Below are 13,588 nucleotides of genomic sequence, written 5' to 3' on the forward strand. Positions count from 1 at the left end.
TGTAATAAGTACACTGTTTCCATTAGCAGTATACTCTACAGTCATTCAGCAACATGTGTTGAATTTCTCTAACACAAATTAATAACATGTTTATGATTTGACCCAGGAATTTTCTGGGCAATTTAATTTTAAGTGTTGATTGTCTTCAGCTTCAGTGTAAAATGCAGAATGGCAATTCGATGACGACACCATCTTTGCATGCAATGCTGCTTCAGGCCCAACAACCGTAGAGCTGAGACGCGCCGTGTAGTCACTTTACTTGCCACCTGCAGGCGCTGCCACGCATTTCTTGCTGGCTGGGTCGCAGATCAAGGGCTCTTTGCACGTGGGCGTTGGTGGCAGATACGGGTCGTCATCTTTGCAAGACTGCCCCACACCTAAACAAACGACAATTCTGGTTTACATCTGCGATAAGCTACTAAGTTCTAATTTCTTATCAAGATATGCGTACAGTGGATTGCAAATAAACTACCTAATTACATTATGACTTATCTTAGGAGCTACACTACTGGCCATTAAAATTGCTACACCAAGAAGAAATGCAGATGATAAACGGGTATTCATTGGACAAAGATATTATACTAGAGTTGACATGTGATTACATTTTCACGCAATTTGGGTGCATAGATCCTGAGAAATCAGTACCCAGAACAACCACCTCTGGTCGCATAACGGCCTTGATACGCCTGGGCATTGAGTCAAACAGACCTTGGATGGCATGTACAGGCACAGCTGCCAATGCAGCTTCAACACGATACCACAGTTCATCAAGAGTAGTGACTGGCGTATTGTGACGAGCCAGTTGCTCGGTCACCATTGACCAGACCTTTTTCCATTGGTGAGAGATCCGGAGAATGTGCTGGCCAGGGCAGCAGTCGAACATTTTCTGTATCTAGAAAGGCCCGTACAGGACCTGCAACATGCGGTCGTGCATTATCCTGCTGAAATGTAGGGTTTCGCAGGGATCGAATGAAGGGTAGAGCCACGGGTCGTAACACATCTGAAATTTAACGTCCACTGTTCAAAGTGTTGTCAATGCGAACAAGAGGTGACCGAGACGTGTAACCAATGGCACCCCATACCATCACGCCGGGTGATACGCCAGTATGGCGATGACGAATACACGCTTCAAAAATGGCTCTGAGCACTATGGGACTCAACTGCTGTGGTCATCAGTCCCCTAGAACTTAGAACTACTTAAACCTAACTAACCTAAGGACATCACACACATCCATGCCCGAGGCAGGATTCGAACCTGCGACCGTAGCAGTCGCACGTTTCCGGACTGCGCGCCTAGAACCGCGAGATCGCCGCGGCCGGCATACACGCTTCCAATGTGCGTTCACCGCGATGTCGCCAAACACGGATGAGACCATCATGATGCTGTAAACAGAACCTGGATTCATCCGAAAAAATGACGTTCTGCGATTCGTGCACCCAAGTTCGTCGTTGAGTGCAGCATCGTAGGCGCTCCTGTCTGTGATGCAGCGTCAAGGGTAACCGCAGCCATGGTCTCCGAGCTGATAGTCCACGCTGCTGCAATCGTCGTCGAACTGTTCGTGCAGATGGTTGTTGTCTTGCAAATGTCCCCATCTGTTGACTCAGGGATCGAGACGTGGCTGCACGATCCGTTACAGCCATACGAATAAGATGCCTGTCATCTCGACTGCTAGTGATACGATGCCGTTGGGATCCAGCACGGCGTTCCGTGTTACCCTCCTGAACCCACCGATTACATATTCTGTTATTAGTCATTGGATCTCGACCAACGCGAGCTGCAATGTCGCGATACGATAAACCGCAATCGCGATAGGCTACAAGCCGACGTTTATCAAAGTCGGAAACGTGATGGTACGCATTTCTCCTCCTTACACGAGACATCACAACAACGTTTCACCGGTCAACTGCTGTTTGTGTATGAGAAATCGGTTGGAAACTTACGTCATGTCAGCACGTTGTAGGTGTCGCCACCGGCGCCAACCTTGTGTGAATACTCTGAAAAGCTAATCACATGCATATCACAGCATCTTCTTCCTGTCGGTTAAATTTCGCGTCTGTAGCACGTCATCTTCGTGGTGTAGCAATTTAGTGGCCAGATTTACAAGAAAGCTGTTGACAGCTTTGATTGGAATAGATTCTTTGAAATTCGAGAGTTATCAGGGGAATATTGCAGCGAAAGAATGTTAACTATACCGTGTGGAGAATAAAGACTGCAGTTGAAGGGGCTGGACAGAAATATGGAAACACCGCGAGAAATTCGTGCTTGATCATAAATGCAGATGGCAGCCAAGCCTGCAGTTTACAATGAACAGAATCTCTGCAAAGTCCGGAATGCGTTGGAAGTTTCGGCAGTTATCAGAACAGTGTTGTATTTAACTATGAGAGCATTATGTCGGAGGTAAGTAAATTCGAAAATAGGATAATTGTTGGATCTTCCGTAACTAAGTGTTGCGAATGTTTGGTGTCCAGGAGGTACCATGTTGAAAATTTATGCCGTATACAGGGAAAGTACAACGTGGAAGAAAGTGTATGTTGTGTAATCGTGACACACACGGTCATGGAAGAGGATGGTGACAAAAACTGAGAAGAAGACAGCTGCAGAAGTCACCGAGGAACTGAATGTCGCACTCGTAAATCCTGCCAGCACGAGAAAACACGAATGGAACTCCAGGTGTGGGGAATTAAAAGGCGCGCTTGAATTCGATACCATGCCCCAAATCCAAAAATCTGGACTACGGAGCAACGGAATAATGTCATTCAGTGGATGAGTCTTGTTTGTTTAGAGCTTCTGGCAGAGTTTAAGTACCGAAAGTGAAACGTGACGGTGGTTCGATGATGATCTGGATAGCCACATCGTACTATTCCAAGGGCTCCTTGGTCTGCCAAGGATTATTTGACCTATTTCAGCTGATCAGGCCCATCCCATGGTAAGATGTTTTTTCTCCAATGGTGACGTTGTGTTCCAAGACGGCAGGGCCTCTATTCACACAACTTGCATCGTCCAGGGCCGGTTTTCTGAGCAATGTCAATGTCATTGAGTTTTCGTAGTCCACTTTGGAGAGAAGGGTGCGTCGTCGCTATGTATCTCCATCATAATTACCTGGATTTGCCACTGTTTCACAAGACCTTTATTTATCGGAGACGAATTTAAGCTGTTTTCGATGCCAACGATTTTCGTGCACCGTTTTAGGCATGGTAATGTGTTTATGGTGGACTCAAATTTTTGTCCACTCCGGTGCCCTGAAAAGACGCGATTGTAAGTACATCGATAAAAGTGAAACAAATCTATTTGAATGTCCTCGAATTAAATCATTTCTAGGCAGTGAGATACATGAAAGAGAAAGTAAAAGCAGTAGTAAACTTATTAACGACTGAATAAGAGATAAAATGTAAGCTGCCAATAACAAGTTAAATTTTTCTGAGAAATAAATATATTAAGATTTATACTAATAATAAATCTGTAAAATTGTCGTGTCTGTTTGAACGCGATTCTCAAAAACTGCTAGATGAATTTTTATGCGGTTTTCGCAGGTAGCTTGAACATAGCTTGGGGCACCATACAGAATTTATTTCATCAAAACAGGATCAAGAAAAAAGGATAGTTTTACTTCAAACCGTCGTGTCTGTCTGCGTCTCTGTACACGCTAATCTCCAAAACTACTGGACGAATTTTCATGGATTTTTCACGGGTATCTTAGGCATAGCTTGGGCGCCGTGTAGGCTTTATTTCATCAGAAAACGATTATGGTAAGAAGGTTATCGTGATTTAAAGTTTCATCTGAAACAGTCGTGTCTGCCTGTTTGTTTGAAGACGATAATCTCTTTCATGGAATTTTCACAGGTAACTTCAGCATTGCTTCATGCACTGAGTAGGATTTATTTCATTAAAACCGAATTACAGAAAAAAGATATTATAACTAAAAGTTTTATCGGTATCCTTACTAATAGTTTAATTGAGTAAGTAACTCTTCGTACATTTTTATTTCTAACCTACTGATTCGATCTCCATGAAATTTGGTATGCAGGTAGATGAACTCTGGGGGAGAATATAGACTACTATGAGAAGTGTCTGGTACGAGATACGTGTTGATTTGAAAAATATTGCGCGAAATAGGGAAGATATTACGTCTTTGAAAAAGATTTTGACTCTTAGACTTTTGCTCTTTGTCACATTTGTGAAAATGCTTTTATTGGTTCGTATGTGCTACATGAAGTATTCAAACTAATGAATGCAAAGCTTATTAATCTTCATTGTGTTTAATTCATACTTCCACACTCTTTGTTGTATAATGTACATGGTGTATAATGTGTAGCTGCTTCAGTAGCACAGTGCACAGATGTGCACTCCTGCCCACGTCCCTCTGTAGGCACTGCTCGGAAGCGACGCTGCGCGTGCCAACGCATCGTATGGTGGGACAGCTTTGGAGGGGGCAGAGTGGGGCGCACATTGCAATCCATGCTTATCCAAACAGGCAGACACATGAGGGCAGCTGATGTTATTGCACATACTGTAGCATGCTTGCTTTACTTGCCATCACTCTTCAAAACAAAACTGCTGATACACGAACGCGGTTGTGGGTAGCAGCTGGTCGAAACTAAATTTACGTGTTAGGAAGTCTTATCAGATAGTACTTCTCTAGCTCGTGGGAATGAAATGTGGACACTAAGCAGTACAAGTAAGAAGAGGGCAGAAAGTTTTGAGATGTGGTGGGTCGAATGAATGCTGAAGGTTAGGGGGCAGTTCAAATAACTAATGAGGCTGTACTGAAACAAATCTATAGAAAAGAACTAAATGCGTAACTGGACTAAAAGAAGATATAGACTGATATGTCACATCCAAAAGAATCAAGGCTAAGTTATATTGGTAATGTGGGGAAGTAAAAATAGTAGAGGGAGATGAGTGCTTGATTATAAAGCAGATTCAAATAAATGTAGTTGTAGTATTTATGCAGATATGGATAAAACCTCTACAATACAGACTTTTGTGAAACACTTCTTCAAACCAGCCTGCATTGGCAGGAAACAAAGAGGAAATAAAAAACTACCAAACTGACAGATGCAATGCAAATTACGACATAACAGGGAGCTGCTGGGAACCGAAGGATTGCACATAAGTAAACAGGGTAAGGTGGTAGCTACCTATGGCAGAGAACGGCAGAAAATGTCTTGTAGCCCGTAAATTTGAGAGCTTTTAGATCTTAATTCCGGCAGCAGTATTCGAGCAACAAGCTGGACGTATCTACAACAAAGACCATCCTGGGCTTATATTTCAGCAAGATAATGTCAGCAAGCACACGACGAGTATTTCCACTGCGTGTCTTCGTGCTTACCAAACCGTACTTTGTCCAGCAAGGTTTCCGGATTTCTGCCCACTTGAGAACGTATGGAACATTGTGGGCAGGTCCCTCCAACCAGTGCGGGATTTGACCTTCTAACGCGCCAGCTGGACAGAATTCGGCATGATATCCCTCAGGAGGACATCCAACAACTGCATCAGCCAATGCTAAGACTAATAACTGCTTGCATAAGTGCCAGAGGTAGACCAACGCGTTATTGACTAGCTCAGTTTATGAAACTCTTTCTTTTGAGCAAATCAACCAGTTTTTCTGAAACTATAACCATTTGTTTATCTGCCCATGTAAATCACATCTATCTAGTCCCATCCAATCTGGATAACTCCCTATTGGTGCGTGGGTCTTTTTTTTCTCTTACAGTGTATTTCAATATTCGGACCTTTCGGCCAACTACCCTCAGGAATAGAATTCAAACATTTCCAATGGCAATTTCTAGTTTCTTCTACTGGAACGTAGCAAAGAGCTGAATCTTTCCAAGGCTTCCCGGGACCGATTTAGCAAGATTAAGGAATGACCGGCCCGTTCTCTTCATGGAGAACAATAGATTACTTCCCCGGAAGTTGACCCCCGACTCACACAGTAGCTGCCTGGACGACCACAGCCAAGGATGTGATATGTTACAAATAGTATTCACTAGCCCAGTGGGTGAAATGTGACCAGGAAATGGCGATGAAGGAAATGTGGAGAACTTGCCGACGTATTTGGGGCAGATGTCGCAGAAGCCGCAGAAACCGCCCCTGGGTATGAAGACGCCACCGCGCGCACTGCACACTTTGGGGTCTATCTGCAGGCAGCTCACGCGTATGTCGTCGCAATTCACGTCGGCGGCTCTCGCGTACTGCGCAAGCGCCACTACTACTAGCGCCGCAAGCAGCTTCCCGAACATCTGGAACGAAATAATCGTGAAGGAACCAAACCGGTATCTTCGTGGACAACAAGTATGAAATCTGCAAACAACACTAATCTAGTAAACCAAAATTTCAGATATTGGGAGGACTGTAGAGGGATATAACTGGAAACATCTTTCTTGGTTGGCCGCTGTGACCGAGCGGTTCTAGGCGCTTCAGTCCGGAACCGCGCTGCTGCTACGGTCGCAGGTTCGAATCCTTCCTCGGGCATGGACGTGTGTGATATCCATAGGTTAGTTAGGTTTACGTAGTTCTAAGTCTAGGGGACTGATGACCTCAGATGTTAAGTCCCATAGTGCTTGGAGCCATTTGAACTATCTTTCTTGTTTATCGTATAAAGTATAAGTGAAACGGTGGTTCAACTTCGTTCGAACACTGGGACATGTTGGACATATTGTTTCAAATAATATTATCACTGAACTGGTAGTTATTGTGTACTAACAAGTGATCAACTATGAAAAATTTTACTGTTAGGAATTTTTTTAAATTAAATGTTAAGACATTCTAATAAATGTCTGTAAAGGAAATCTCTTCTTAATCCGAAAGTATGTTTCAACTCTGTAGCTTTTTCCTAGGGCGTGGTCATTTTTCAGGTGGTGTGCCCTTGTCTTCCTTCGACCTTTGAATTCGAAAACAGTGCAACTTAGCATTTTCATATTTAGTATTCATGATTAGATAAAGAGGCCATAAGTAAATGAAAAAAATCGTAGAACCAACTGGGGAGAAAACCCGTGACCTTCGTGCTGGTAGCTTAACACTTATCCACTGCCAGTCCTAAGGTCGATGGTTAAGTGCTGCATTGTTCAAATGATCCTTCGAGCTGAGGTTATTTGACTCTTTGGCTCCCAACAATACAAAAAATATTAATTTTAGAATTTCTCGCAAAATTGACTTTTATCATAATAGTAAGCAACGAAAAAGAGAACAACTAATTATTTTATAGAAACTGTTTCATTTTGGAACCGCTGGGACATACAGTTTTCAACCAGCCAAAGTTTCATGAGATACACTCGAAAGCAATTTCGCGTTTTTCCTAGACGTTATCCGATATCTCGAAACTTCCGCGACCTTATAACGCCTAAATGAAATTACAGTCCTAAGTAATAAGCAAATGAGCGTAAAATTTATTAAGTTTATGGCAAAAGTATTTAATGCTCCAGTTGTTTCGTTTCGAAAACACTTATAACAGCAGTAGTACAAACTCTAATTTACGTCACGTAACCTTAGATATACTTCCTCTCACCGTCAATCTCCTCAATTGAAAAACCCGTAACAGTAAAATTATAAATGTCCAAGCACTTTGCTGGACTTCTCAATCGAATATCGGATTATAGTAAATGCAACTCTAATCTGTTTCCTGAAGAGATATCGTTAATATAGGAGTAGGTTGAAAAACAGTACGGCTACGATGGAGGCTTAAGGAGACATTCGTATCTGTGCTAAACGATTCATTCCAACTGCACCACGTTAATACATCTGCTCCCTCTTCACTACTTATTTGTGACTTTTTGGCTAAAACGTAATCCGTTATGACGATTGTCCCTGTATTCGAAGGAAGTGAGGAGCTGATACTTTTTTTAATCCTACAAACTCAGATGTGTAACGCGTCCACACCAGCTGAGGGAAAGAATCCTGGATTAGAGTCTCAGAGCTGCTTGTCCTGGTATGCTATAGGGTAGACAGGAGGGCGTGTACTACGCCAGATGGTCGCCTGATGTCACTTACGTATGCCTTCCCGCGAGGCTTCTTCAATGCCTGTGCATCTCCGACACACTAAACAGGATTCGGTACACGTTTTCGGAATCCACAGACATGCTCCTTGTGTATATAAAAGCTCGAGGTAGAGGAAAAGCTGCTAGCCGGCTGTATCACGGACGTTTTCCGGAACGTAGCATGCCACTGCAGAAATGTTTTGCCCAAGTTACGCAGCGGCTCCGAGAAACAGATGCCATCACCGTGAGGAGGCACGAGTGTGGTGCCTTACGGCAACGCCGCACCCCAGAATACGAAGATGTACTGCATCGAGATGAAGCGAGCCTTTCAAGGATTACTCTAACAATTGCACACGCAATGGGTGTTCGTCATAGTACCGTCTAGGACGTTCTTCGTGAGTAACAGTTACATCCGTACCACTTACAAGGGGTACACGCTATGGATCCACCCGATTTTACACAAAGCGCTGCCTGCAGCACTTGGTTCCTGCACCGCTGCACCGGCACACACCTGTTCACGTCGAATTCTCTTCACAGGTGAACGTAAGTTCACTAGGAACTGTGTTCTGGACGGTCATGTGATTTGGCCGTACCTTCTTCAACTCAAACTAACTGGTCCTGTACGCTTCATCTTCTTACAAAAATATTGGACCCGTTCTTGGAAGCTGTGTTACTGAATGCCCATCACGAAATATGTTTTCAGCATGGTGGTGCACCACCCAATTTCTCACGTGTGGTTCGGAGACAATTCAACAACCGATATGGTGAAATATATTAGGTTGTGTTGGTCCAACCTCGTGGCCACCGCTATCACCGGTTTGAATTCCTATGGACTTCTTCTTGTGGGGCCGTGTGCAGACTTTAATTTCCGTGGCTCCGTAGAGACAGAGGAAGATCTACTGGCACGAGTTCTGGCCGCTGCACTAGAAACTGATGAGACACCAGGTGGGATGGAGAGCGTGTACCAGAACATGGCTGTAACAACATTGGTGGTCGCCACGTTGAACCCCTGTTGTACGAGGTGCATTCAAGTTCTAAGGCCTCTGATTTTTTTTCTCCGGACTGGAAAGAGATAGAAACATGCGCATTGTTTTAAAATGAGGCCGCGTTCATTGTCAATACGTCCCAGAGATGGCAGCACCGTACGGCAGATGGAATTTTACCGCCAGCGGCGACAATGAGAACTGTTTTAAATACTTAAAATGGCGACGTTTTCCTTACTTGAACAGCGTGCAATCATTCGTTTTCTGAATTTGCGTGGTGTGAAACCGATTGAAATTCATCAACAGTTGAAGAAGACATGTGGTGGTGGGGTTATGGATGTGTCGAAAGTGCGTTCGTGGGTGCGACAGTTTAATGAAGGCAGAACATCGTGTGACAACAAACCGAAACAACCTCTGGCTCGCACAAGCCAGTCTCACGACATGATCGAGAAAGTGGAGAGAATTGTTTTGGGGGATCGCCGAATGACTGTTGAACAGATCGCCTCCAGAGTTGGCATTTCTGTGGGTTCTGTGCACACAATCCTGCATGACGACCTGAAAATGCGAAAAGTGTCATCCAGGTGGGTGCCACGAATACTGACAGATGACCACACGGCTGCCCGTGTGGCATGTTGCCAAGCAATGTTGATGCGCAACGACAGCATGAATGGGACTTTCTTTTAGTCTGTTGTGACAATGGATGAGACGTGGATGCCATTTTTCAATCCAGAAACAAAGCGCCAGTCAGCTCAATGGAAGCACACAGATTCACCGCCACCAAAAAAATTTCGGGTAACCGCCAGTGCTGAAAAAATGATGGTGTCCATGTTCTGGGACAGCAAGGGCGTAATCCTTACCCATTGCGTTCCAAGGGGCACTACGGTAACAGGTGCATCCTACGAAAATGTTTTGAAGAACAAATTCCTTCCTGCACTGCAACAAAAACGTCCGGGAAGGGCTGCGCGTGTGTTGTTTCACCAAGACAACGCCGCCGCACATCGAGCTAACGTTACGCATCAGTTTCTACGTGATAACAACTTTGAAGTGATTGCTCATGCTCCCTACTCACCTGACCTGGCTCCTAGTGACTTTTGGCTTTTTCCAACAATGAAAGACACTCTCCGTGGCCGCACATTCACCAGCCGTGCTGCTATTGCCTCAGCGATTTTCCAGTGGTCAAAACAGACTCCTAAAGAAGCCTTCGCCGCTGCCATGGAATCATGGCGTCAGCGTTGTGAAAAATGTGTACGTCTGCAGGGCGATTACGTCGAGAAGTAACGCCAGTTTCATCGATTTCGGGTGAGTAGTTAATTAGAAAAAAAATCGGAGGCCTTAGAACTTGAATGTACCTCGTAATACATCAGTACCGTTCTGTACCCACAGTATGCTTGGTTCTTTTTTCGTTTTGGAATGATGAATACGCGCAATCTTTAAGTGTTAATACAAACAAATTTGCTTCATTGATAAATTGATGTTCGTTATTTTTCCTTTCGAATTGCTACTTAACAATTGTACTGTGTCACGCCTTAATTCAGCTCCTCGACCACAAGTGGATGACGTAAACATGCGAACTGAAACCGTCGTTGAACGGAAACAATAAGTTTCCAGATATGGGTTCCTATTGAAAATGTTATGTACGCACTCCCCTCTATAAATCCTAGACGTTTGTAGCGGAATTTTCCGAACACCCTGCGTTAATCTTTTTAAATGATATCTGGAACACGTAACTAATTAACTAACTACGTGTAAGTATTTAGAAGTAATACTAAGAAGCGATGTGAAATGGAGTGATAACTTAAAATCGGTATTAGGGAAAGCGAATGTATTCGAAGCTCGAGTGTACTTTCATATTTTTAAACAGGCAATGCCGTACTGTTGAGGAGTCTATTGAACGAGAAAACTTGTGACCCTGTGAAGAAAACCTCCAATGCTGACTCACCATGATCTGGAAGAAGTCGTCTCGAAAACTCCTTGTCCTCGGCGGACGCTGGCATATATATACAACGAGACCACTAATCCCTGTGACAGTTGCGTTACCTGTTACACCGCCTTGTTGACCTTGACAGAGTCCGTTGGGCTACCACGCCTGGGGAAATTCTCAGTCGTTCCTCTTCCCAAGCACTTTTGCCTTTTATTACGGACTGCACGTGAAAAGTCGCTCGTAACAAAGGGGTTGGGTGGAGAAGCATATAACGGAAGGAGCAAACTGAAGGCGTAAGATAACTTCCGCACAAATCAGTTGCGAGAGATTAACACAACCGCTGCTAGAAGCTGTAACAAATATAATCTTACTAAACCCGTACAGAAACACTGGCGTTCCTCTCGTTGAAAATAAATCCAAGCACAACCTATACAGCGCCAATATTAGAACCTAGACAGCTTTAGGGGCTTAGAACAGTATCTTAGAACAGGGACTACATGCGAAGTCGGAGAATTTGCTGTCCACAGTTGAAGAGTTGGGCAAACATGTGTCGCAGTGATTGGCCGTCCACGTTTCTGTGAAGTCTGGAATGTGGGATACAAGTACTAGCAGACATAAAGATGTGTGGGTGGGTCCTGAGTCGTGCGTTAGTAGCTCAGTCGGTAAGGGCATTGCCCACGAAACGCAAGGTTGAGAATTCGAGTCACGGCGTGCAACACGGTTTTAATCTGTAGGGAAGTTTCGAAACAGTGTATACTCCGCAGTAGAATGAAAGATATATATTGTATGCTCTCTCAATGAAGTATGCTACATTGTAGGTTCAAATGGCTCTGAGCACTATGGGACTTGACATCTATGGTCATCAGTCCCGTAGAACTTAGAACTAATTAAACCTAACTAACCTAAGGACATCACACAACACCCAGTCATCACGAGGCAGAGAAAATCCCTGACCCTACATTGTAGGTAATAGGTACCTGTAATAAAGTGGTGGCATTAGTATCTTTGGACACAAAGTTTTCAATAATTGTGTAAGAAATGGTGCATTGTTTCCTCCGCCTTTCCCCCTCGTACAAAACTAATATGAAGTTTCATCCCCTTGCACTAGTTCACGTATTGGGTACGTTTTTGCTAGATCGATTATTTCGAGTTAATTTCCATGATCATGAGTACATAAACCATATACCAGGTTGGTATAATTGTTTCCTGTGCACCAAAGAGACCACTTAAGCGATCAGCAATAGTTTCGCAGGAACATCAACATTTGATGTACTATGATGAACGTCAAGGCTGGAAATATCAGCAATATCCCATAAGTTCAAGGATAATAATATGGGAAGCCATTATCCTGCGTATATCGCAGCCACACTTGACGTCCGTTTCCGAGAAAAAGAATTAGAAATGTTAGGCGTAGTGGACCAAGCGATAGTCCTACAAACATCGATCAGGAACTTTAACGACGTTGTCTTTCTTAACTAAATCGAGTCTTTCGACGTAAAAAGGAAAAGCTAGGGGTTTCCGTCCCGTCGACAAAGGTATCATTAAAGATGGTGCACGTGCTCGGATTGGGGAAGGAAGTCGGCCGGAACGGGGAAGGAAGTCGGCCGGTTTCAAAGGAACCATTCAGGCACCTGCTTTAAGCGTTTTAGGGAAATCACGGAAATCCTAAGTCTCGATAGCTGGAAGGGGATTTTAACCAAACCAATTAATCGTCCAGTGGATTTTAACTACTACGTCACGTCAGCCGGTCTGTCCTTCATTTCTACAAAGTCACAGCACATATGGAACCAACAACACAGCAATGACGAAATGCTAGGATGGGTTGTTTTTAGCCATGATCTAAGTTGTCTTCGAGAACATATTTATTTCTGTGATTGAGGAAATGTTGTGTGATTAAAAGCTTCCTAATATTGACTGTTTGAAGTGATCTATGTTGACGACGACAAAATTTCATTGTGGAAAATGCAACGATTCACTACTAGCATGCATGTTGGAGTATGTGATTTTGAATGAAGAGGTTTTATTTCTGTTCATTATGCACCCATGTGATTAGCATTATAAGGTGTTCATAAGGTACCACTCCCCATTTCCGTCGGTGTAGAAGCACTCAGTTATTCTGTATTTTATGTCACTGCAGCTGTATGTTGCTTCTACATGAAATAGTGAAGTTGAAAATGTGTTTCACTCGATTAAGAGAAAAACTGACCGGCTACCGTCTTTCCTCTTACCCTTCACACACACTCGCGATGGCTAATGGCTCGCAGTTACAAAGGGACATGTCGGTTCTCGGTTATTCCCATGTCGCCAATTTACGCGACCACAGGGGTCTGGTGTTGTTCTGTAGCCTGCTATACCGAACAGTTGTCTGGGACGGGTGTCGCTCTGGATCGCGGGGAACACCCGACTACTGTCCGAGTGTGTGGTTTGCGGCCGGCCGCGGTGGTCTAGTGGTTCTAGGCGCGCAGTCCGGAACCTCGGGACTGCTACGGTCGCAGGTTCGAATCCTGCCTCGGGCATGGATGTGTGTGATGTCCTTAGGTTAGTTAGGTTTAAGTAGTTCTAAGTTCTAGGGGACTGATGACCACAGAAGTTAAGTCCCATAGTGCTCAGAACCATTTGAACCATTTTTTTGTGGTTTGCGAAGGCCACCGAACTTGACCTTGCTTCTAGCGCAAGGCATACCGGTAGGTGAGGCGGAGCTGGCAATCTG

General features: G+C 44.1%; 1 protein-coding gene across 1 annotated transcript in view; it reads right to left on the reverse strand.

Annotated features, from left to right (window-relative positions):
• LOC124777554 overlaps positions 1–10,914 on the reverse strand; it is a 10,977-nt gene extending 63 nt beyond the window's left edge. The window contains exons 1-3 of the mRNA XM_047253009.1: positions 10,897–10,914; positions 6,048–6,240; positions 1–377 (exon numbers count right to left, since the gene is read on the reverse strand). The exon at positions 1–377 is cut by the window's left edge and continues 63 nt beyond it. Coding sequence (XP_047108965.1) covers positions 256–377; positions 6,048–6,240; positions 10,897–10,899 — 318 coding nt within the window. The 5' untranslated portion in view covers positions 10,900–10,914 and the 3' untranslated portion in view covers positions 1–255. The remainder of the gene's footprint in view (positions 378–6,047; positions 6,241–10,896) is intronic.
• Positions 10,915–13,588: the final 2,674 nt, after the last annotated feature.

Source organism: Schistocerca piceifrons, chromosome 2 (assembly GCF_021461385.2).
Source record: "Schistocerca piceifrons isolate TAMUIC-IGC-003096 chromosome 2, iqSchPice1.1, whole genome shotgun sequence".
Lineage (NCBI taxonomy): Eukaryota > Metazoa > Arthropoda > Insecta > Orthoptera > Acrididae > Schistocerca > Schistocerca piceifrons.